The 23431-nt window shown below is 39.7% G+C and overlaps 1 protein-coding gene across 1 annotated transcript in view; it reads left to right on the forward strand.

The window, feature by feature from the left end:
* Positions 1-7988: 7988 nt before the first annotated feature.
* The window catches only part of drosha (drosha ribonuclease III), a gene marked incomplete in the record, with an annotated part of 121107 nt that continues 105664 nt past the window's right edge, over positions 7989-23431 (forward strand). The window contains 11 exon segments of the mRNA XM_065949190.1: positions 7989-8168; positions 9878-10739; positions 10825-10893; positions 12468-12780; positions 13852-13993; positions 15088-15248; positions 17055-17135; positions 19183-19269; positions 19904-19990; positions 22218-22289; positions 22663-22744. Coding sequence (XP_065805262.1) covers positions 9880-10739; positions 10825-10893; positions 12468-12780; positions 13852-13993; positions 15088-15248; positions 17055-17135; positions 19183-19269; positions 19904-19990; positions 22218-22289; positions 22663-22744 — 1954 coding nt within the window.

The following is a 23431-nucleotide window of genomic DNA, read 5'->3' on the forward strand; positions in this document are numbered from 1 at the left end:
TATTTAAAGGCGCCTTTCAAAACTCTCAAGGTCACCTTACAGAGCAGAGATAAAAACAACAAAGTAACAACACAACGATGAAACTAACATTGAAAACACAAATGTACAGGATGTAAAGGAGAGCGGCTGAAGGCCCCCATGGTGGAAAGGCGGGCGGGTGGTCCAGTGAGTTGAATGGAAGAACAAGACCTGAGAGTGCGGGTAGGTACATACATCTTCCTCCAGCGCTGACCAGCTCTCAAACCCTCAGGTCCCTTTGGGGAGACCTTGGTCGGAGTCTTTTGATTGATTTGGATTCCAGTGGGATTCATCACTTGTCATATTAACGAGGTTCATCTTTATCACAAGTTTGATTCTGCCTTCTTTAGCAAGAAACTGCATCTCTATATAAAAGCAATTAAGAATGGTACAATGGATAGTCGTTCTTGTGATGTGACTCAGTGGTGGTTTTGTGCACACCTTACATATTCAGTAATCCTGAAAACATCTATTACGTGAGTTCACAGCTTTGTATAAAGGATCGCTATTGTCCAAGGCAGTTGGTATGGCATTGCAATTGAAAAAAAGATCAGCAAAAGTTAACTGTTTTTTTTTAAATCAGGTTAACATAAGTGGTAGCTCTTAGGGTCAGATTTAAAGAAAAGGAAAAGCAGCCATAACACAAACTTTCTTTTGCTTAGAGTAGCCTTTATCTTTTTCAAACAAAAACAGCCACTCTAGCAGATCATCAAACAGCCAGTCAGTGGCGTAATTTCCGCTCCCGTACACTTTCTTCAGATAGATGTTTGACCCTGGTAATCATTGCTTCCCCCCTCACTGCTCCAGCCTCTTTTAACCTCATTCTCATTTGTTACCCTGCAGCCTGCAGAGAAATACAAAGTGGATGAAGGCAGCCAACGTCAAACTCTCAAAGTGAAATTGAAGTAAAGACACTGAGTCACTGTGCTTGTTGTTCTTGTAAAATTGCCTTGTAATAGACGTAACCTATAGATCTGCCCTAAAGCACCGTCATTTGAAACTCAGAAGAGGTACAATGAAACAAGCTAAATAAGCATCTCTGTTTTAGATCATTTTTAATAAAGCTTATTTGTCATAATTCTTCCAAAAGGAAAATGCTAACAAAACCAAGCTAATTACGCCACTTAGCCTACTTCCTGTCAGTTTTGGACAGATGAAATTTAAATAATTTATTTTAAGGGGTGCTAATAGCCAGGCTAGTTTTGAAGGTTATTAAGCTGATAAGGGACACAGATTAGCTAGTCAGAAACATGAAATAAATCTATCTTATTTTTTTTTACTTCAGCTTTTATCATTTAAATCATACTTCTCATTTAAGGCGGCTGATAGGTGGATTGTGTAATCATAATATGTAGGGTGATTTGAGTGTGAAAAAAGGGATATCATTGATGCGCCATGTGTCCTGCACACCCTGACCAGACAGCTCTCCTTCTTTTCTTTTCTTTTGGCGTATATATTTCAGATGTACAGATCAAATATTTACAGTAAACTATCGTTTATGGGTACCAAAGGTCGGATTGGGTGTTAACTTTTGGAAAACAAGCTAGCTTTTATGATAGTTTAACTAAAGATTACAACGTAACAAAAGAGTTGAAAGTCACTGGTTCCCTCACTTCATGCCGGGCCATGCCCTCCCTCCCTTGAAAAAGGTTTAAAAAAAAAAAAAAATAAGAAAAGGGATTTTTCTTTCACAAGAGAAAAACAACAGCAGGCATTCTTGCACTCCACATTTTTTTTTAAAGACTTTTTTTGAAGACAATCCTGGGAAATTGATGTAAAAACAAACAAAAACAAATGGCACATTACGGGCCTTTGTCGTATTGTCAAACATTGTTCCTGGTGCTAAAAAGTTATTGCAAAGATGTTCAACATCATGTTCTTGTGATGGGCAAATTCAGGAGTTACACAAGAAGAAAACAAAATCCATACAATCAGCGGAGAGCGTTGACCTCGAATCTGTGACTGGAGAATTAACGGAGAGGCAGCAAAACGAGGACAAAGGAAGCAATTAATTTTCTTCTTGAGCATGCACAAATGAATACTGTGAATATACATACATATATATATATATATATATATATGTATATTTTAATTTAAATCATCAATATACGCACACTTACTTATGTAAATACTGTAATCAACATCTTAATTGACCCATCTGTCACATAACTGCATTTTACTTCAATGTTACTTCAGCATCTTTTGCACTATGCACCACTGCACTGTTTCATGTTTAGTCATGTAAATATTAGTATTTTCTTATTATGTTTATTGTTGATGTTTAATGTTGTACCTGTACAAAAGAGAGCACAGTTCACCCAAGTTAAATTCCTTGATTGTGTAAGCATACCTGGACAATAAATCTGATTCTGATTCTGATTCTGAATAGCTGCTTTCATTGATTTACATTCCTACAGCAACAGGAAGAGACTGCTGAGAGAGAAACAGAGGCTCAGCTAACCCAGCTAGAACGATTTAGTCCTCAAAGTGTCAAGAGAGGACTTCAGGGGAAACCTGAACGACGATTCAAAGTAAGTGTAAAACACTCTTTTGGGGTGGATTTGTGGCAAAGTTGCTACAGTTTTACAGTTTTTGTGTTTAGACCCCAAGATGCTGAGACTGAGTCAAAGATCATTTTCAGGGTGTTAAATGTAATCTTTAGTTTTGTGAAGTAAAGGATGAAAGTTCAGGTGGTGTCGACTGAGAGCCTGCTGGCGTTGAAAGAGAAGTAGGCGAGCTTCACTGCAGAAGAAAAATCACTGACCGGTGGGTGAGGCACACACAGGATAATACGACGGGATTATCTGGCACAGGAGTGGGTGTCTCCACCAGGTTTATTATGGCAGGAGTGATTACACGGTGAGAGCCAATGTGCTCCTTATAAGAGAGACCTGCACACACACACACACACACACACTGCCAGAGAGTAACAGAAAGAGACGGGGGGGAAAAGACAAAGTAACACCGAAACATGTGTCGCCATGACAACAGTTTCAACTTCACACTCGTACAAAGCACAAACTTGACTCTGTTCAAAAGATTGCAAAAAAACTGTACTTCAAAAGCCATCAGAAAAATGATGATTAAAAACTTTCAGTCAACCTAACGACAGGCTGAGAGCCGGAGCTGAGGCGCCCAAGGGGTCTTTTCAAAATCAAAACTGAGCTGTTTAAAAAAAGATTCACCTCCCGTACAGTGTGTGCCAGTGACGACATTAACCAATCACATCTATTTTTGTGTTTTGTACCCGGCTGTAAACATGCAACAGCTTTCTTGCCTGTGGTGTGTATGTGACTTCCTGTGTTTCTGGAGCCAGCCTCTAGTGGACACTCGATGAACTGCAGGATTTTGCACTTCTGCATTGGCTTCATTTTTTAAAGACCGGAGGTTGCCGCTTCCACTTTGATATTTGCCTTGTAGTTGGTGAAAAGGAGAAAGATAAAACGAGTGTAAACTTCATCCTAGTCCTTTTTGAACGTGTATTGTTTATTTTGTCTTGAATATTTAATCGCTGATAATGTTAATTCGTTTTACTTCATTTTTTTATACTTTATTTTATTCAAGATAGAGACATCAGTCAATCCATTCAAAAATATTCTTAATTTCATGAGGTAAATATTACCAAACATAAACCCCTAAATGTTTTGAACACATTTTGTAGCTTTTAGCAATGTTTGAATTTTTTTTTTTTTTTTAGGGAGCCTTTTATAAAATCTGGCCAGGGACAACAGATGAAACTAACTCTGGCATATTTACAGAAATGTTTATTAATATGCAATGTCCCTGTAAAATAAAAACTAAATCAATAAATAAATAAATGTCACATTGAAACAGAATCTGTTAATGCTGAGCCGTGAGTTTGTCTGCGAGTTTGCAACTAACTGTGCAAAACTGACCATGTTGCCAGATGAATAGAATGTAAATCCCACAAAAAAAAGACTCTTTTGAAAAGTTTTCAAATAAAAAACATGAATAAAACATTTCAGGAATGTCTGGTTTTAGCTGTAATAATATTTTTTTAGTAACATTGAAAATACTAATTTCTAAATGGTCCAAGATGGCGGTGCGAACGGATGCAGCGGTTGTACAATTGTATAATGACAATAAAGGTATTCTATTCAGTTTTCTTCCAATGCTGAGAGTTGATTTAATGGTTTCCAAGGTCACAATTGTTTCCTTCATTAAAGTTATAAAGTCCTCTCTGAGCTGTTGCTGTGCCAATGTGAAAAATAACAGAGAATAAAGTCTTCTACTTTTTCTTTGCAAAATGCATTTTCTCAAGTTTTTTTTTCTAAATGCCAGATGTTTGCAATAATTGTTCCAGATGTCAGACCAATGTTTTTTTTTTATATTGATGTATACAGAGTTTTTTCCCAACCAATACTACCACACAGATTAAAAAAAAGTGAAGTTGAATGTTAAATGTGTTTTTCAGGCAATGCATCTTTCCTTAGGAGCAAAATAGAACAAATAGTTCCTTAGCTAATATAATATATCCAGCACATATCTTTTTACAGCGGCCACTGGAAATAACTTTTAAGCTTACTTGCTTAAAGGTAGGGAATAGTAATGCTGCTGAAGGTAACATGATGAGAATACTAATGGAGCCCTGCTGACCATCAGACATGTCAAAGAAGAACAAAGACTTTTTCAAATGAAATATTCTACTTTTCCCATTCGACTCCATGCCAGGATTGTGATTGATAGCTACAAATATTTCTGTTTGGTATCGAGGATGTATGAAAGATGTCACGTTGGAGAACAAACAGCAGACGGTGGTGACTCAAATGTTTAAAGCATCAAAAGGACATTTCTTAAGTTTACAGATTGATTAAATTGTCTGAAGACAAAGACATAAAAATCTATACATGGTGACAAGTTTGTCTCATTTATGAAAATGTTTTTGATAAAATTAGTATAATTTGTTAAATGCAATATACTTAACACTTTCTACCATAATCATACTATTAAGAGTGCCTTCATTCTAACCTCACGATATGGCCAAAAGTACAAGGACATTTGTTCTTAAAGGCTTTATATGACTCTAGATGATCCAGCAGATGTCGCCCTTGAGCACCAGCATGAAACCAAAACAACTCGCGGTGCATTGTTGTGTTAGCATGCTAATGCTAGTGATCTTTATTATGCTGGTATCTTCACACTGCATGTAAATTTACCTGAAATGAGCGTGATCTAGAAACACAGTTAAGCAGTGACTACAGTATGTTATTCTTCTTTTCTCTAGTCCCTCAATTAAACAACTTTTATACACGAGGGGAGGAGTCAGCCGGCCGTCCTGGCGATGTAAACAAACTGAAGATAGGACTCTGAAAGCATCACAGACAGTGGGACTCGGGTGTTACACCCATTGTAGACAGTCATGACTCACAGAGTTATTTTCAGAGGATATACTTGATTTCTGCATTTAAGTGTGAAAAATCACAAATAAAGCCTTTAAAGGTCACATATTATCTCCTTTTCAACAAGTTTAAATCTCAAAACATGTGTGTGAAGTTTCTTGTTCTAAATCCACTCTGATCCTGTATTTGATCATGTCTATAAACCCCTCTATTTCAGCCCTGCTCAGAACAGGCTGTTTCTGTGTCTGTACCTTTAAATATGTAAATGAGCTGTGTCTGACCATGTGCAGCATGAAATCAGACATATTTCTGTTCAGTCTGTAAAGGGGTTGCTGTTCAAGGAGGTTTTGCTGATGTGTTTTACCAAACTGATGTTACAGTGGTCGTCATGGTGAGGATCAACCAGGGCTAAAAAAAAAATCCTTCTAGTACTGAACTATCTCGAGAAGCAGCAGTAAACTTTCATGTGTCAGCGAGAGGAGAATTTTAAGTGTGGACTTAAAAATGAATAACAGGTGTAATTCTCATATGGATGACAACTGAGTTGCGAGATTATATTCTAAACGGAGGAGGAAAAACTCAATGAAAAAAAAAAAAAAAGTATAAGCCAACCTCCACTCCTCTTGTTGCTTCAGAAGATGTAAAGAGTTTGCTGCAGAGATCTACTCCCATCAGACACAAGAACATCAATTAGGTCTGACACTGACATTGACCCACAAACTCCAAAGTCAGAGTTACTCAATCGAGACGGATATTGAATATGTTACTGTTATCACTGAATAATCCTTTTCCTGCTTTTTTTTTAATGAAATGTTGACACTTTTATTAGTCTTGTGTAAAAATGAAAAAAAGCTAAATATCTTTGTTGTTGTAAAATGGGCATCAGAAATCTATTTGGGCTTCATGCAATTCACTGAGTAATGGTTAATTAGTTGCAGCCTATTGGCCTGAGTTTCTATGAATCCCAAAGGCTCGGAATTGGCATGAGGTCAGTGCTTTTTAAAAAACATTTAATTATAATCCTGGCTCTGTGTAAAGTCTGTGTATATATTTATTTGTTAACAGGAGAGGTTGTTACCTAAGTTTTTACCACATACACAAAATCACACTATTTTCTACAATATCCCTGTCCCTGAGACATTAACCTTCCCTTTAAACCAAAAAAAAAGAAGAAAACCATGAAAAAACAGCGTCAGACCAAACTGAAAAGAAAAAAAAAACATGTGGGCAGACTTCCAGTAATAAAGTGTAATTAATGCTCTGACTCAAAGTCCAATTGTTCCTGCAAATAATCCCCCAAGAAAGTTATTAGTGGTAAGAAGACACAGGGCGTAGGTGTCTCCTCTGAGCACAGCTGTGTGGGCTCGTGCACTCTGCCCTCTCTCCTCCACACTGACTCATCCAGCAGGGATGTTCACTCAGTGTGCAACATCCCAGCAGGGGGCAGGTCACCGCCTCCGCACACACAAGGTTAATGTCAGCGGCTGTGAGCCGTGAACTTCGATCAGCAGCTCATGAGACAGGGTCAAATCAATACAGAGAACAGGACCGACAGGTTAATTTCTCTGAATAATGGAGAAGGATCGTGCGGTCGAGGGCAAAACATACCTCAGGTTTTTTAACAATGAAGTCAGAAATTGGCCTTCAGACATTAATGTACTTTGTTCAATTCCCTGATGTTGACTCATTGCCCCATTCATGCTGGAGATGATTTTTTTTTAATTTTTTTTGTTTCCATGGCAATGGTGACATTGGTACAGGCTCTGTAATGCAATTTAATATAGTAGACTCTGCTGCCCTCTAGTGGATACATACTACAGGTACACAGTAACAACTTTTTTATCAGCTTTATTGGCTGGTTATGACATGAAACATTTGTTAAGAATTAGCCACAAAACAGACGCCCCCCCCCTCTCATACATATATATTAACCTGAAAAAAAAGATTTAAAGAATACCTCTAGAGGAATCAAACTTAAACTGTGCAATTAAAAATAGATTTATACAAGAAATGTACATAACCCGTACAGGGATAAAAATATATGTGACATTTAAACAAGAACCTAAAAACAGTTGACGAAAAAAAGAATCTGTAATTAAAAATAAAAATAAAGAAAGTGTTGACCTTCTGAAGTTGTGTTGTTTATATATGTACAGCAATGTTTAAAAAGCAGATAGTGCAAAATTATCAAAAAAAACAGACTTTAAATAACAGGCAGTGCAAACATTAAATTAAATATTAAATAAATATTAATATAAATATTAAATATTTTTGACCTGAACTGTTGGATTCGCTTGTTGCTGCTTTTTTGTTATATATTTATATTTTATATTTTGTTTTTTCTACTTAATATCGTATTTCTTATTTTTTTGGATAATATATACAATGTTTATATATCCTACTTCATATTTAACTATGATTGTTTATGGTTTGTTTTATATTTATTTTTCGAATAACAGTTCTCCAAATCGCACGACTATAACGGAGAGTGATCGGCTCTTCAGTGGTGTTTCACCGTAAATAGAAGCCCTCCAAATCTGTACTCGTTTCTCATTGGTCACTCACTGCCATGCTGAATATGATTGGCCCGTCCTTGTCCCTCCCTCTAACTATTCCGGCTGGAAACAAAGTCTCTAAGAAAGCGTGATACCTTCTGCTAAACCTCAACATATCACAAAGGTCCACATAGCCATTTACAAAACGATTTATAATAGTGTAGTAATTCGTTATTTACGAGGACTTGAAGACGGGATAACACGCTTTTGCTGCTTGTACGCTTTAGTCGTAAAGGTAATTTATTTCACAAATGTTCCTTCTCTGTGTGCTAACATGTTAGCGAGTGACCCTAGCTGTTTCAGTTAGCTTAAAGATAAAACTTAATAAATGTCGACTGAGAGGGACTGCTGTTTCATCTTACGGTATCATTTCGTTAGTTTCCTTCCTGTGTTTTGTGGCGTGTTTTGACAGCAGGCTAATGATGCTCACATCAGCACCATAGACTGCAGATCAGTTCAGGTGTGGAGCTGTTTGTGAAGGATGACGTAATCATTCATAACATCAATAAGTCATTTGTTTTTGTTTTTGCTTCATTTCTTCATCAGCACATTCACTCATCAGGATGTCTGTGTATCTCTCTTGCAAATGGGAGATTGACTACAAAGGCAATCTGTGGCTGCAGCTATTATTGTTTTTATTGTGCAGGAATCAATAAATATTAATTGTTTTTAGTAAAATCTGAAAGTTTTTTAAAAGCTTCCATCAACATTTCCTTAAAGCCAACATGATGTCCTAACTATTTCAGTTATGTGCAGATCTCAAATGTATTTATTGAATTTACTGGGATGTTTGAGGAAAGAAAATATTCACATGGAAGCTGCTGGAATCAAATTTAATTTTCTTAAAACCACTAAAACTGATTAATTAACCACAGAAATGATTAGTGAAAAAATTAATAGAATAGAATAGAATTACTTTATTGATCCCAAACTGGGAAATTGTGGCGTTACAGCAGCAGGTTGTCCAAACACACAATATGAGCAAAAAAACACAATATTAGTAAATTTAAACACAATATAATATTAAATACAAAGTAAATAAGCACTAAAAATATAAAAACTAAGAATGTGAATATATACAACCAGGATTTAACTTAGCATTACTACTCTTAAATAGGAAGATTACATTTAAATGTGCAAAAACAGAGTCCTAAATGGTTGTAAATTAAATATGAAAGATTATTGATTGATTGATTGATTGATTTGAATTTATTTCAGACATATCAAATAAAATCAAACATATCAAAAATACAAAACGCACGAAAATACGATAAACAAAAAAACAATGTTCAAATTATTTCACAAAAAAGAAAATTACATATATTCAATTGATTAAATGTAAATATGCAAAAACAGAGTTGTAAATGGACAGTATTGACTGAAGTTAAAGTGCATTAGTGTAGACATGTTATCAGCAGAAACTATTCAATATAACGGCGAGTAGACAGACAAATGAAGTGAACATGAGTGCATTAGTAAATTTAAACATGTGCAGAACAGATGACAGTTTGGAGAGACAGATATTATCATGATGACAGTTCTCTGCTCACAGGAGGTGAGCTGTTGTACAGAGTCGTAAAGGAATAAGTAGATTTATGTTTAGATCTTATTCTGTACTAAAACAACACTCGGAAGAGTCGGTTTCACGATATCACCCACACAAATATTAAGAATAAAAAGCGTTATTCATGAAACTTTTAACCACTCAAGTGTTTGAAAAGCTTGCGAGGGGTTGCTTAAATCTTTGAAAACCATAATCCAGCAGAAGGTTGAAAGCAACAAAGATGAAATAGACTTGATAAAACACTAAAGTAGAAGTAGTAGAAGTTCTCCAGGTGGTGCAGGGGGCTTTTAAATCTAACTTTTCCTCCGATCCGTCAACTTGCTGTTAGTATAATTTGTGTTTTTTTCATGTATTTCATTTTCTCTTTTGTTCGTTTACAGTCATGTCCTTCCATCATGATCGTGCCGGTCCCAGAGGAGGAATGCCTCCAGGCCAGCATGGCTCCCCTCAAAACTATCGCCCCACCAACCTGAGGCAGCCACCTCCCCAGCCCCCTGTTCCTCCGTACCACTATGACCCCCAGACCCCGGCCGCTTCCGGCTACCATGGCAACACCGGCTACATGCCCGCACACTCCGACTTCATGCAGTACCCTCCACCTGTCCCCTCTCAGCCTCCAAGTTCTCTCAACCAGTGCCCCGTGCGTCCACCTTTCCCCAAGCCCCCTGTCCGGCACGGCTTCCCCGAACCCCCGCCTAACTTTCCACCCCCTCCTCTCCCCAGCTCCGCGGGCGGTCCCACCCAAGGGTCTCAGGTGTCTGCTCAAAACGCCTACCACCCTTACATGATGCCTCCTGTGCCCCCGCCACAATTACCCCACCCACCCATGCCGCCCCCTATGGCTTCACAGTCTATGGGCTACCACTCTCCGTACTCCATGAACTACCCCCACCCTCCTCACCCTCCTTTCCCTCCTCCGCCGCCCTTCAACCCGGGCTACACTCAGAGCCCCAGCACATTCAAACCTGACCACGGCTTCAGGCACGGGGGGCAGTACAAGTTTGAGAAGCCCGCCGACAGCCGCAGGTCTCCAGAGAGAGGCTATCACCACGACGACCACAGGACGCAGAAGGGCTACGGCTACGGCAGCCACGGCGAGAAGAGCAAAATGGAATTTCCCGGAGAGAGGAAGGACCGCGGGAGGAGCCCAGACAGGCGCGGCAGACCGGAAGGGGGGCGGTACAGGTCAGAGTACGACAGAGGGAGGACTCCGCCCAGACACAGGAGCAGGGACAGAAGCAGGTACATGAAGATCTGACCCCCCCCCCCCCCCTCAAAGTAACCATCTGTGATGTCATTATTATACACTGTGTGTGTTTCTTCACAGGGAGAGGTATCGACACAGAGAAAGTCGGAGATCCCAGTCGCCTGACAGACACAGAAAGAGACCTCGAAGGTACAAACGCAGCTCTGATTTTATTATTACTAATCCACACTTCATCAAATTAACATCAAATGAACATTATCTGTATTCCATATGTGCAATTCTGTGCATTATGGAGCAACAGGAATCTCTGCATGCTAACAACTCACATATATTTACATCAGTACACACACCTTTCTTTTGTTACTCTCTGGAATCAGTAAAGGAGCATGTTTTTTTTTTTTTTAGTTTTAGTTATTTTTATTATTATTGTGGCTTTCATGACATCATAAATTAAAAAAACGTTCCCGGTTCAGATTAAGCTATATTCATTCTCAAGAAACAAAAAGAGAAAGCAAAAAGTTAAACTAATCAAACAGAATATCCTGTCTTCTTTTCCAAGCTTTTGAAGCAAAATTAGCAAGTTTAAAAACACATCAAACATTAAACAGCCCATTCCAGTTTCTGCACATCTGTCCGCCTCCAATATTTCAGATTTTACTTCATGAAACAATGATTCTCTTAAATCATCATATTTTGTAAAATGCAGAAGAAAATGGGACTCCGTTTCAACTTCGTCCAACTCACAAAGTCTGTTTTCTATTTTTGATATTTGAAGAAACAAACTGTGGCCTCAGAAGAGAACAGGAAATGGAAATCATTGCAATGATTAGTCTTTAGAGACCAAAGAAACTGTACGCTCTGCCGTCTGGGATGCTGTGACACGTCAAATATAAGTCGAGGTCAATAGAAAGAATGTTTCTGACAGTAGAGAAGAAGGTTGTTGACATTCAGGATTCTTTTTGATACCACGTCTTTTAAAGCGATTTAATCTTGTTTTTTTGTTGTTTTTTTATGATTTTGAGTAACAAGAATGACCAAAGCTTTAAAAAAAAAAAAAAAAACTACTGATGGTCTGTTGTATTCTAAACTGAATGTTACCATGAGTGAAAGAGAGAAAGCAGCGGTGGTTCATTCAGATGCACAGGTTGACAAATACTGACATTTCTGTCGTCCTTTTGGTGTCTCATAACGATTTAAAAGCTTCACTAAGGAGGAGAATCTGTCTGAAAATATGTCGACAACGTTTCAGTACGGACATGTTAGTGCGGTGTGCAGAAGAAACGTGACAGGGAGTTAGATGATATTTGATGCACAGGGCTTCTGTTTTTGTTGCAGTTGGATCAAAATTGTTATTAATTTTGTTTTTTAATAATGTTATACAAAACAATAATAGAATGAAGAGGACAAAAACAAAATGGTTATAATAATATCTTTTATTTTCATTTCATCATTTATTTTTCTCTTAAGCCAGTTCAATGTTGTTGCCTTCTTGGCTGCTATGAGAAGTGAATTTGAATTTTACTATCACTGTATCCAAGTTTTAAACATCTGGTACCGTGACATTCTCAGAAGAGAGGACACATTAACTCTGCTGAGACGATCTGAGAGAACTTGACTCTTTCAATCACGTCTTCATTTAGCAATTGGAGCCGGTTAAACTGTAAATATGTGATTTTTAGCGTTCGTTCAAATGGTCACAAGTGGTTCAAAACTCCTCTCCTCATCGTGATGACTGTGTTCTTTTCTTACCTGCGTTTTTTCAGTCGGTCTTCAAGCAGAGACAGGAAGCGCGGCCGCTGGGAGGACGAGAGGGAGAGGAGGTCCGAGAGCTCGTCCGGCCCGAGCAGAGAGCGCAGCTACGTCTCGGTCAGGAGCCGAGACTCCGAGGAGGCCTCGACCGACAGAGAGCGAGAGAGGGAGAGAGAGAGGGAGCGGGACCGAGACAGAGAGAGAGACAGAGAGAAGGAGAAGGAGAAGACGGAGGAGGAGAAAGAGGAAGAGGAGCTGCTGAAACCGGCGTGGATCCGCTGCACGCACGCCGAGAACTACTACTCCAGCGACCCCATGGACCAAGTGGTACTGTTGTTATTATCATATCTACATGTCTGTCCTGTCTGAAGCTTCATGTCTCTGGTGACCTGCAGCTGTTTTTACAGTCAGACCTGTCTGTTGATAAAGGGCGCCATAGGACCGACACTGCTCCGTTGATTTTTTACTGAATGTTTTATATTTCAGATTGTTGATTTCCAAATCAGACACGGAGCAAAGAGGATGTGGGCACAAGACACGATCCATAGGCGGCAAAAAAACTGGGAATTTCATACATTTGGAAAAGAGTGACGGTGACGTCTACAGCGCCTTTGTGAAAAGTTGAAAGATTTTCAACTTGAGCGCTCTGAGCGGCCGTACAAAAAAAGAGTGCGGAGTGCTCAGAAAAAATATGCTGGGTGCTGTGCTTTTTCTCCTCGCGGTCGCCTGCTGCTGAAAACGCTCTCTACTCTTTGAAAACAATTGAAAAAAAAACGCTAGGTATACACAGGCCCACCTTTCACCTTCATCAGAACTGCAGCGTCTGTTATTTGGAAATTGCCGGATTAAATTAACGTTTTGCTGCCTTAGTCTTCCCCTTCATCACTTTACAGAGAGCTCTCCTAAAAGTTGCCTCAGTCTCAGCTTTCCAAATCACCACCTCTCCTCTCACATGCTTTTCTGGTGTCTTTGACTCTTTTGGATAGTCCTCTTTAAACTCTGACCTTTACCTGCAGCGTTAGTGTTTCCTTAACGCTGTCATCAGCTACTTCCGTTCCACAAGTTGCACTTTACGTCCCGTATCTGTCGCGTCGTTCAATAAAACCAAAGTATAGACACGGAGGGAGCCTGGCTTCATTTCTCTGCTTCTACATGAACTGATCGGGTACACTCTGGGTTTTTTTCTGCTGTGACAGTGAAGACACTTTCCTTTGGAGTTTAGCACATAACTGCAGGTTTGTTTTTAACAGTGTAAACTCTTCACAGACATCAGACAACAAACAACTGGACCCTGCTTTTTATTAAAAGTGAAATTGTTGTCCTGTGTATTTAAAGGCTTCAGTCAAAGGAAAAGAGAGAGTCAGAGAGGTTCATGTTCTGTGTCTTCTTTTTGTTCAGGGAGACTCCACCGTGGTGGGGACCAGTAAGCTGCGGGATCTTTACGAGCGCTTCGAGGAAGAGCTGCTGAAGAGGCAGGAGAGAGCGAAGGCTGCTCGACCAAAATGGGACCCGCCCAAGACCAAACTGGACGAAGACCCAGGTGAGTCCTCCTGCAGAAACAGCACAATCAGTCAGCAGAATCTTTTACGACATGTGAATGGTCTTATAGTTTGACTGTGTTACTAAGGGAAGTCGCTGGATATAACAGCTGTAAGTAGGGGCTCGGCTTTGTGGCCTTAAAGTCAAATCTCCTTTGATCTCACACCTAGAACAATCCTGGTGTGCGCTGGCTTACTCTGATCTGTTCCCGCTCTATCTGCACCCTGCATGAGTAGCACGGCTGTGCACAGGGCGACCATCAATCTGTTTTGAATTGCTCTAGACTTTTGCAGACTTCGGTCGTCAAATTGGCTCAATAAGATGCTTCATAAAACTCATTTCTATCCTTCATTTTCTGTATCCTTGTCATTATTGTAAGCGTGTTCGATGTTCTGGATAAACGCAACGACTGAACAACAACAGCTGACACATCTGTTGCCGATCTTCTTGTAATTGATATGCATACAGAACTTGTTGTCTCTCCTCAGCCGTGCATCAGACTGAGGCAGAGATTAAGTTCAGTGTTGGTGATGTTATCTGCACGGCTGTCGGCCCCCATTGTCTTTTTTCCAGCACCGCAGTAACACGAGTCTCGCCGAAAGGAGATCTAATTTAGTTTAATATGATGCTCCGGGCACTGACTTCACAATCCAGTACTTGAACTAAATAATGCTGATAAGAATTGAAGACTTTGTTAAGCTAAGAATCTACAAACTGAACAGCTGAGCGAGAAGAAATCGAGAGTGTGGTTAAAAACGTGCTGCATTTTTAGACCCGTTGATCAATTTAGGTCTTGAATTGAATTGTTCTAAACAATGGATCTGTCATGTTGTTTGCTTTCCTAAAAAGAAGGTAATCCAAATGAGCTGACACATCCAAAACTCTGCTGTATCATCAGCTTTTAGAGGATAATCATTCGTCGACACGGGGAGGCTTGATTCAGAGTGAGAGCTCACAGTTTGAAAGCGTTTTTTTGACAGCACTGAGACTTGATGGTTTATAATGCATCAAGAGAGAGAGAGCTTAAGCACTCCACCGAATTGTGTCTCAGCCTTCAGCCCCGGTGATTAAAGAACCTTTTTCTTTTGGATTCAGACGACAGCAGCAGTGAGTCAGAATGTGAGTCAGACGCTGAAGGTAGCACCTGCTCCAGCAGCTCCGACTCCGAGGTGTTTGATGTCATCGCCGAGATCAAGAGGAAGAAAGCTCACCCCGACCGGCTGCACGAGGAGCTGTGGTACAACGACCCGGGGCAGGTTTGTAGCCCGCCTCTGCACTTGCCTGTGTAACATTTTATGTAACAAAATTCTTTATTCACCCCCTTTTTTTTTTTGTTCTTCAATCTTCTGTAATTCTCTGCAGATATAACAAGTGGCTGATGAAAGTCTAGATTACACAACATTAGGCATTAATAGACAAAAATGTAACCCTGGACAATAGCTGAAATGTTCTGTGTCATGTGCTGTTTTCACATTATGCACTCCAGAACAGCTCCTGAGGCAAGACATGACGTAAAATGACATGAAAGTTGCAGAAAAAGCAACCTGAGAGATCGCTATACGACGATATAATACAAATATTTTCCTTCATATCAAAGCTACCTGCAGTTGGACATAATCACAATATCAAAAAAGAGAGGAGAAGAACATACTGGAGAACAGAATGCAGCAGGTTAATTAAGTGCACAGAGATCAGACCAGTCACATGCATACAGTCTCATCGATCACCAATCACAAAGATTTAACGTCCCAACCCCTTCCACTCGCTCACTCCTGATTTTATAAATAACTACAAGTGCTGATATGAGAATCTCTGGATAAAGTCTGAGTACTATTTGTCTGTTTACGTTCACACATGCAGCTCAACCCGAAAAACTACAAGAGTTTTGTGAAGGTGTGAACGCGGCTGTACTTTGTTTTTCATGAAGTAATCAGACTTTAGTAGATCATAGTGGTGACACAAAGCAGTAAACCATGAACCATTTTTTCTTATCTCTGCATGAAGAAAAGCAGAAAAACATCAGCCAGTGTTTCTCATTGGAGAAGCATGTTTGTTCAAATTGAGTTTTAAGAAATGTACCAGAATACTGACATAGATAAGAAAACTAACGTAAATTAAACTCTAACATTTAGATTTCAAATACAGATTTAATTTCTGAGTTTAAAAGAGAACATGCTGAAGATGGCCACTGCTTATTAAGAGTCTTTAAAATTGTATACACACACACACACACACACACACACACACAACATTGACATTTACACTTTTTTAGATCACATACTTTGTGAACAATTCGTCAACTAATGTTCAACTGTAACGATTTCAACCAAAATAGAAAAAGAGATGTGCATCGACCTGCTGCACCTACTGTCTCCATTACATGGTTTGTCCAGCAGAGGGCACTGATCACTTCATACTGTTCTCCTAATGTTCCTCTGTACATGCAGCCAAGTCTAATATATCTTGATCAACATCTTTTATGTGTTGCACTTATGATCAAATAAATTCTATCAGTGGATATATTATGATTAAATCTTAAAGGAGAAACTGCCAGAATAATATGAAAGCATCTTGAAGAAATCACATATTACATAAATCAATTAAAGCATTTCACAGATTCTACATTTCAACACCTGTGCTCGGATCAATAATGTAGACAACCTCATGATATAAAACTTGTTTAATTGAGAGCAGCAGGTTTAGAATCCTCTCTGGGAGGTTTTTTAAAGCTCTGAAGTTAATAAAGGAAGATCAATGACTTCATAAGACGAGACAGTTTGTGGTGTGACGTCGAGCTGCACGGTGAGGAGAGTGATCGAACACTATTGATGTGATTGAATGTCATTTTTCTAACTGTTTCTAAATGTCAGTCAGTGAAATGCTGTTGCCGTAGTTTACCTTCACACGGCGCAGGAACTGTCACGTAGTGCCAAAGTAAAAAAAATACAAAGCAGTAGTGCAGGAGTTTGCACTTTTGAGAGCGTGAAACGTTCAGCTGCCTCCGTGTTCTACATGGCAAGTGAATCAGCTGTGTCTGATTTACGTATTTCCTTTCTGTCCAGATGAATGATGGTCCCTTGTGTAAGTGCAGTGCCAAGGCCAGACGTACGGGGATCCGCCACAGCATCTACCCGGGGGAGGAGGTATGACACGCCGTGCATAAATCACACTTTCATAACCTTGAAGCGGTGCCACAGGGGGGCAAGGACGTTATTCCAGTGCACCTGAATGTGTTCTCTGTACAGCGGCCAGTTTTTCATTTGGATTATAGGGGACAATAGGATTTTTATAATCACAAAGAGCCAAATGATGATATTACGTCTGGAAGAATTTGACAGGGGAGTTGATCTGCATTCGTCGATTATTCTGCCAGGTGCCGAGATTTCATTTTCAGGCCCTCCTGTGTTATTGGAAGGAAAGCGCCCACATGATTCTATCCGCAGCTGACCAGTGTGACTCATTTAAGAAAAATATAGTCTATCAACCTTGTGTTTATCAAAGGTGTGATATCACTGCTGTGTTTGGAAATCATTTCGCCATTTATCTCCGAGGAGAAATGGGAGGTTTGTTCCAAAGGAGAGGAAAGTGGATTTCCCCTTCTGTTACCGTTAAGTGACTGTTGGAGGTCATAGGTCACTTAATGAGTGTTAACCTCAGAAGCTTTTTTAACATCAGGCAAGGCAAAGCAAGGCAGCTTTATTCATGTAGTACATTTTAAACACAGAGGCAATTCAAATAGTAAAAGAAATGGAAAGAATGCCCTTTTGATATTTAAAGAAGTCAGTTAAAAGCACATGAATAGGGGCGCAGATGGCCTAACGGTGAGGTAGCGCCCCATGTAGTGGGGGGGGGCCCCCCTCTGCTTGAGACCGGCCTGTGGCTCCTTTCCCAGAACACTCTTGACCTTGTTTCCTACTCTGTTCACTGATCCTATCTAATAACGGCAAAAAGACCCGGAAATGCAACTCTAAAGGGGAAAAAAAGGACACTAAATTAATTCAATATTAAGCACATTTTTATTTTATTTTTTTTGTTCGTTTTTGTTTTGTTTTGTTTGTTTTGTTTGTTTTTCCTTTGTTTTACTGTGTTTTGTTTTGTCCTGGCTTTATTTATGGAGAGGTGAAGTGTACCTCTTGTGTTTTTGTTTGTCTATTGGGTGTTACTATAATAAAAAATAAATAAAATAAATAAAATAAATAAAATAAAAATATTAAGCAGATAACAGTGTAGTATTAAGATGGAAGTCACTGTTCAACGTGGTAGAAAGTTTGGTGGCATGTTAGACATGTAAAAATGGTATGTTGGTTACATTCCTTAAATATTCCATAAAAGAAGAAATCAGTATTAATTAATTAAAGTATTAATGAAAGCTGTCATTGTATTGACGTCCACAGACACTAGTTCAGAAGTTTAAAAGTTCCATCAGGTTATTCTTCTCTTAAAAAATGATGTTTTTGTCAGGGTGACGTAGAGTACAGGGTTTGCCACCATTATTGTGTCACTCAGTTGACTAACTGCTCATTACGTCTCTGCAGAACTGAAAATGTTAATAATCATTCGGGGACTTTATTCAGCTTATCACTGTTTTCATTCAAATCATGTCAAATACATTTTTTAGTCACCAGGTTTCTCTACATCGCTGCTCAGACGCCTGAAGAAATATGTGGAAGATGTTTTTATCCACTGTTTGAGTTTAGACTGAAAGCTTTTCTCTGCTCTTTTTCTAACTTAAGAAGAACCAAAGAAGAAGTCTTTGGTTGTCTGTGTAAGCTTTGTAAATGACTTTCCTCTTAAACAATGTTAGAGGTGAGCTACAAAACAAACAAACAAACAAACAAACAGATGGGGACAAAGCTTTTCTTGGATCCCATTCTCGAAATTGATTTTAGAAAATAGTTTAAAGAAGGTGAAGAAGTGTGGGTCAGCATCATTTTTAAAATGTAAGGATTGTTGAAAAGGGTCCAACAAGTTGTCTGGGTTCATTTTGAACTCTATTTCTTTTTCTTCTGTTGTGGAAACAGAAGAAACAAAAGGGTATGTAAACAAAAAAGTGGATTTTTACATCACTTTTTTGTAGATGTGTAATGTGAGTAAAGTGTGCTCTCAGGTGTGATCACTATAAAACATTCATTAAATATGAAAATATAATAACTAACATGCCGGTTCTTGACTTGTGTGTGTGTCTTCCAGTCCGTCAAACAATGCCGAATTATGAACAACAATTCAGGCAAACTGTTTCACTACAGGATCACCGTGTCCCCGCCCACCAACTTCCTGGTATGACTCTGTCTCTTTAAAATACCAGAAGTTTACTTGTATGTATACTATCTGTAGATTGTTGAATTGCGTTACATAATTGATCAATTGAATTAATAATGATTGTTCACTATGTTAAATACATTTGATTGAATGTAGAGCCTGACCGATAAATCAGCCGGCCGATATTAGAATGTCCAGTGAGTATCGGTATCGCAAGTATGCGCCGATATTACTGGATATATTCCACATTAAAAAAGCATTTAATTTGAGTTTCACTGTATTACACTCGCAGTTCTCTTTCACCAGCTTATAGATTACAACTCTCCAGAGTGTCGAGCGGTGATGCACAACATGCACAGTTACTTTCCAATCGAGAGAACATCTTGTCTTTTCCACAAGTGTTTGATAACTGCATTTGAGGACACAATAAATGTATTTATTTATCTCTACAGATCCAACATACTGTAGATCTAAGATAGATATCGGCCGTTATATCGGCACCAGATTTATTTTTTCCTCCCCAATATCGATATCTGTATCGGCCCCTGAATATCCCATATCGGTCGGGTCCTAATTCAGTGTAATGCCTTCAGTCAAGGTGTGTATATTTATGGCTCTGCTACCTTTTGGTAAATGTTGTTTTGTGTTTCAGACGGACAGGCCGACGGTGATCGAGTACGATGACCACGAGTATCTGTTTGAAGGCTTCTCGCTTTTCTCCCACAAACCTCTCACTAGTGTAAGTCTGCTCTCGTTTGGATTCTCTATCTCAAATCCTTTCTGCCTTCGTTTTACATCCCAAAATGTTGAATTTTATGTATCATTGCGCAGTCTTTGTGTCTGGAATAATAATGTTTTATAATAGTTCTGACTTATTATTGCGGTTCTGGTTCTCACCGTCGTCTGAGTTGGAATTTACTTTTCTTTTTCTTTTTTTTTGTGATGTTTGAAGCTCTGCTGTGTCCATGATCTTTCTTTTTTTTTTTTTTTTACTCCTCTTGACCACTGCTCTCTCATCACTTTAACCACATTTGACCCCTGCTCTGCTGCTACATGTCTGTTAGGGCTACACATGCTGTATAATTTTCACTAGATCAGCATATAAGAGCCCCCCCCCCCCTTCCTTTAACTCCTCTCTCCTCAAAAATAACTTCAAATGTGCTTTTGGCTTCGGGGTCGGCTCCTTTGTTGCTCGGACAAAGTGCTCCTCTCTCACTGTGCTGACCTTGCTGCAGAGTCCCCTGCCTCACTTTTGAACGCCCCCATCAGTGACTATCGAACATGAGAGGTCATGACTTGAAAGGAGCCCCTCTCTCTCTCTCTTTTTCTGCAGCCATTTGACTTTCCATTTCGAGAAGACGCTTTAAAAGCAGGAGGAAATCAATAAGAGGGGAAGGGGGGAGCACCAAATTTCTTGAAAACGGGTTGAAAGTGTGAATAGTTCCGTGCCTAAACGCACACATGTGCTGTCGGCAGCCTACGTTTTCCCCTGCATGTTTGAATAATAAACTTACTCGGTCAATATCCGTCTAGCTTGAAGAGAAGAGCCACGAGGATTAGGGACGATTTGAACTGGATAATTTAAGCAGCCCTTGTTAAAAGCTGGGGGTAAACGCTTCGTGGCAGCGCGGGGGGATTAGGAGCCTCAGAGCGTGGTGATATATTAGCCCCCCCTGCTAGTTAACGGCTGGGATGGGCGAGAATAAATGTGTCTGCCCAGGTTAATCTCTTAAAATGGACCCCAGCGCTCGCACAACAAAGACCGTGTAACAGGGGAGATTATACACAGAAGAGCAGGCTTATCTATTTAGTGAGATTTGAGTTACTTTATTTCCAAGAGAGCGCGTGTGTGCGTGTGTGTGGAGGCTTGATTTGTCGAAGTGTTTGCACATGTCTCACTAAAGGTTACACATGTTTATATGTTAGAGCGTCAAGTCAAGTACACACATTCAAGTAGAAGTACAGATACTTGATCCCAAGAACCCCGGTGAAAGAAGATGTACTGATTCGAGTTGTGAAAGTGAAAAAGTACGGGATCTGAAATGTACTCTGAAGGACATTTCTACTGACTGTTTCAATGCAAAGCTAACGGAACAAAGGGAGAGTATTAGACTTAAGTTTCTCTGCCTTCAAATTATATATCCCGTACAGTAATATAATGTATCTTTGCTCAGATGAGAAAATCAGTTGGATGTGGAATGATCGCTCTGTAACAGTCAGTATCACACAGGAGGCACTGCTACTCATTTACTGAATATAAAGATGGATGATGCATCTTCAGCTTCTCTCACCGTACAACACTAAAGCCAAAATGGAGGCGGAGCTTATGACCTATACTGCAGCCAGTCAGCAGGGGGAGCATCAAATGTTTTGGCATCACCTTTTCAAAGAGCTGTCATGACGTCCATCTGTTTTATTCAGCCTGTGGTTCAAAAATCAAATATGAACACTGCTGGGATTCAGTCAAAGGCACAAGTGCAAAAAAACGCAATCACAGCATGTTCCTGTTCAACACAACAGCATGACCTCTTTTTATTAACACTTCTACAAGCAGCATTTTGTCAGTAAACGGTATTGAGCAACAACCGGCCTCTTTTTCTGCAACACAAACAAATTCCTGCACAGCTGTCACTTGTGTACAGCTAGACGTTAGGAAAGGCTGATATTTGGGTTGAACTGCCGTACAAAAAGTGAAAGTCAGAAGTTGTCAGAAATTCACATACTTAAGTAACACTGAAATCACAACTAAGATTTACTCGGTTACTTCTCACCTCTGTGGGTTTCTGTGAGTATGCACATCCTTTACATGCATGCGCCTCTTTGTCTCCATCTCGGTTGAGCTCCGCATAAGCAGGTGAAGGCTTTAATGAGTTTCCTTGAAAAGCTGTAACCTCTTGCCTAACGCCGTGGTAATGAGTGGGCCTGTCCTTTCTTCTTCTCGTCCTCTGTCCCTTTCATCATCACAGATCCCATTGTGCCGTGTGATCCGCTTCAACATAGATTACACCATCCACTTCATAGAGGAGATGACACCGGAGGTCGGTAAACCCCCCCCCCCCCCCCCCCCCAGCTTTATCTCTCGGCTCTTTCTCACTCTTTTTTGTTTTTATCTCAAACGGCTGAGCCCACGTGTAACCCTCACACCTCGGTGCCTGGGTGAGCCCGAGGTGCTAATCCTCGTAGAAGAGGGAAACTAGAGTCTGATTACGTCGATAAGGTGGCTTATGTGATAAAGTTAGAGAACAGGATTTACTTATCAGCCATATCTACATTATAGTACTCTTCATAGCAGTATTTAAGCTCTTTTTTTATGAGTCTCTTCCTCTTACTGTACACTCACAGAGTCTCTCTCTCTCTCTCTCCCTCTCTCTCTCTCTCTCTCTCTCTCTCTCTCTCTCTCCCTGTGGTCAGAACTACTGTATCCGAGGCCTGGAGCTGTTTGCTTCCTACTTGTTCCAGGACGTTCTGGAGCTGTACGACTGGAACCTGACAGGTACGAGTCGAAACGCAAAGAGGCCGGTTTTTAAGGAAGAGATTTGGCAGCTTTACATTTCACAAGTTACTTTTGCTTCTGTTGGGTGGGGGTTGTTGCTGCTGCTGTGTAAATTCAATGATGAAATCGTGAAACAGACTGTGGATTATAACGCGGTTTAATGGAGGTCAGACAGTTACAACAGAACACAAATTGTTAACAATCATGAACCGACATAGTACTGACAAAGTTTCTATGTTAACAGACTTGCTTATATTCTGCTAGAAGGTACATCCTACAAATTCTTGGCTACTTCGGTACATCTCTATGAGGCAGGAAAGAAGACATCAGCTTGACTCGTAAATGTCAGACATATACATTTTATTCTTATCAAACCTTTGTTTACAACAGACAGTTGGCTCCAAACCAAATATAACCCTGAAGCTATGAGATGTTCTACATAGATATGGTTACAGCTTCAACCTAAGAGAAGAGTTACTCTTAAATGGTAGACAGATTTAAATGGTTCATTCACAAAGTTACCAAAATGTATGAATTCATGAACATTCAGCTTCCAAATGACGTTTGAGTGAAAGTGGTACGCGTCAGATGAGCACGAGGACGTGATCTTCTACTTCAGTCACATTCAACACTGCAGATATCCTACATAACAGTTGAATCATTTACTGAAATCATCTGAGTTTTCTA

Source organism: Labrus bergylta, chromosome 20, assembly GCF_963930695.1.
Source record: "Labrus bergylta chromosome 20, fLabBer1.1, whole genome shotgun sequence".
NCBI classification, from domain to species: domain Eukaryota; kingdom Metazoa; phylum Chordata; class Actinopteri; order Labriformes; family Labridae; genus Labrus; species Labrus bergylta.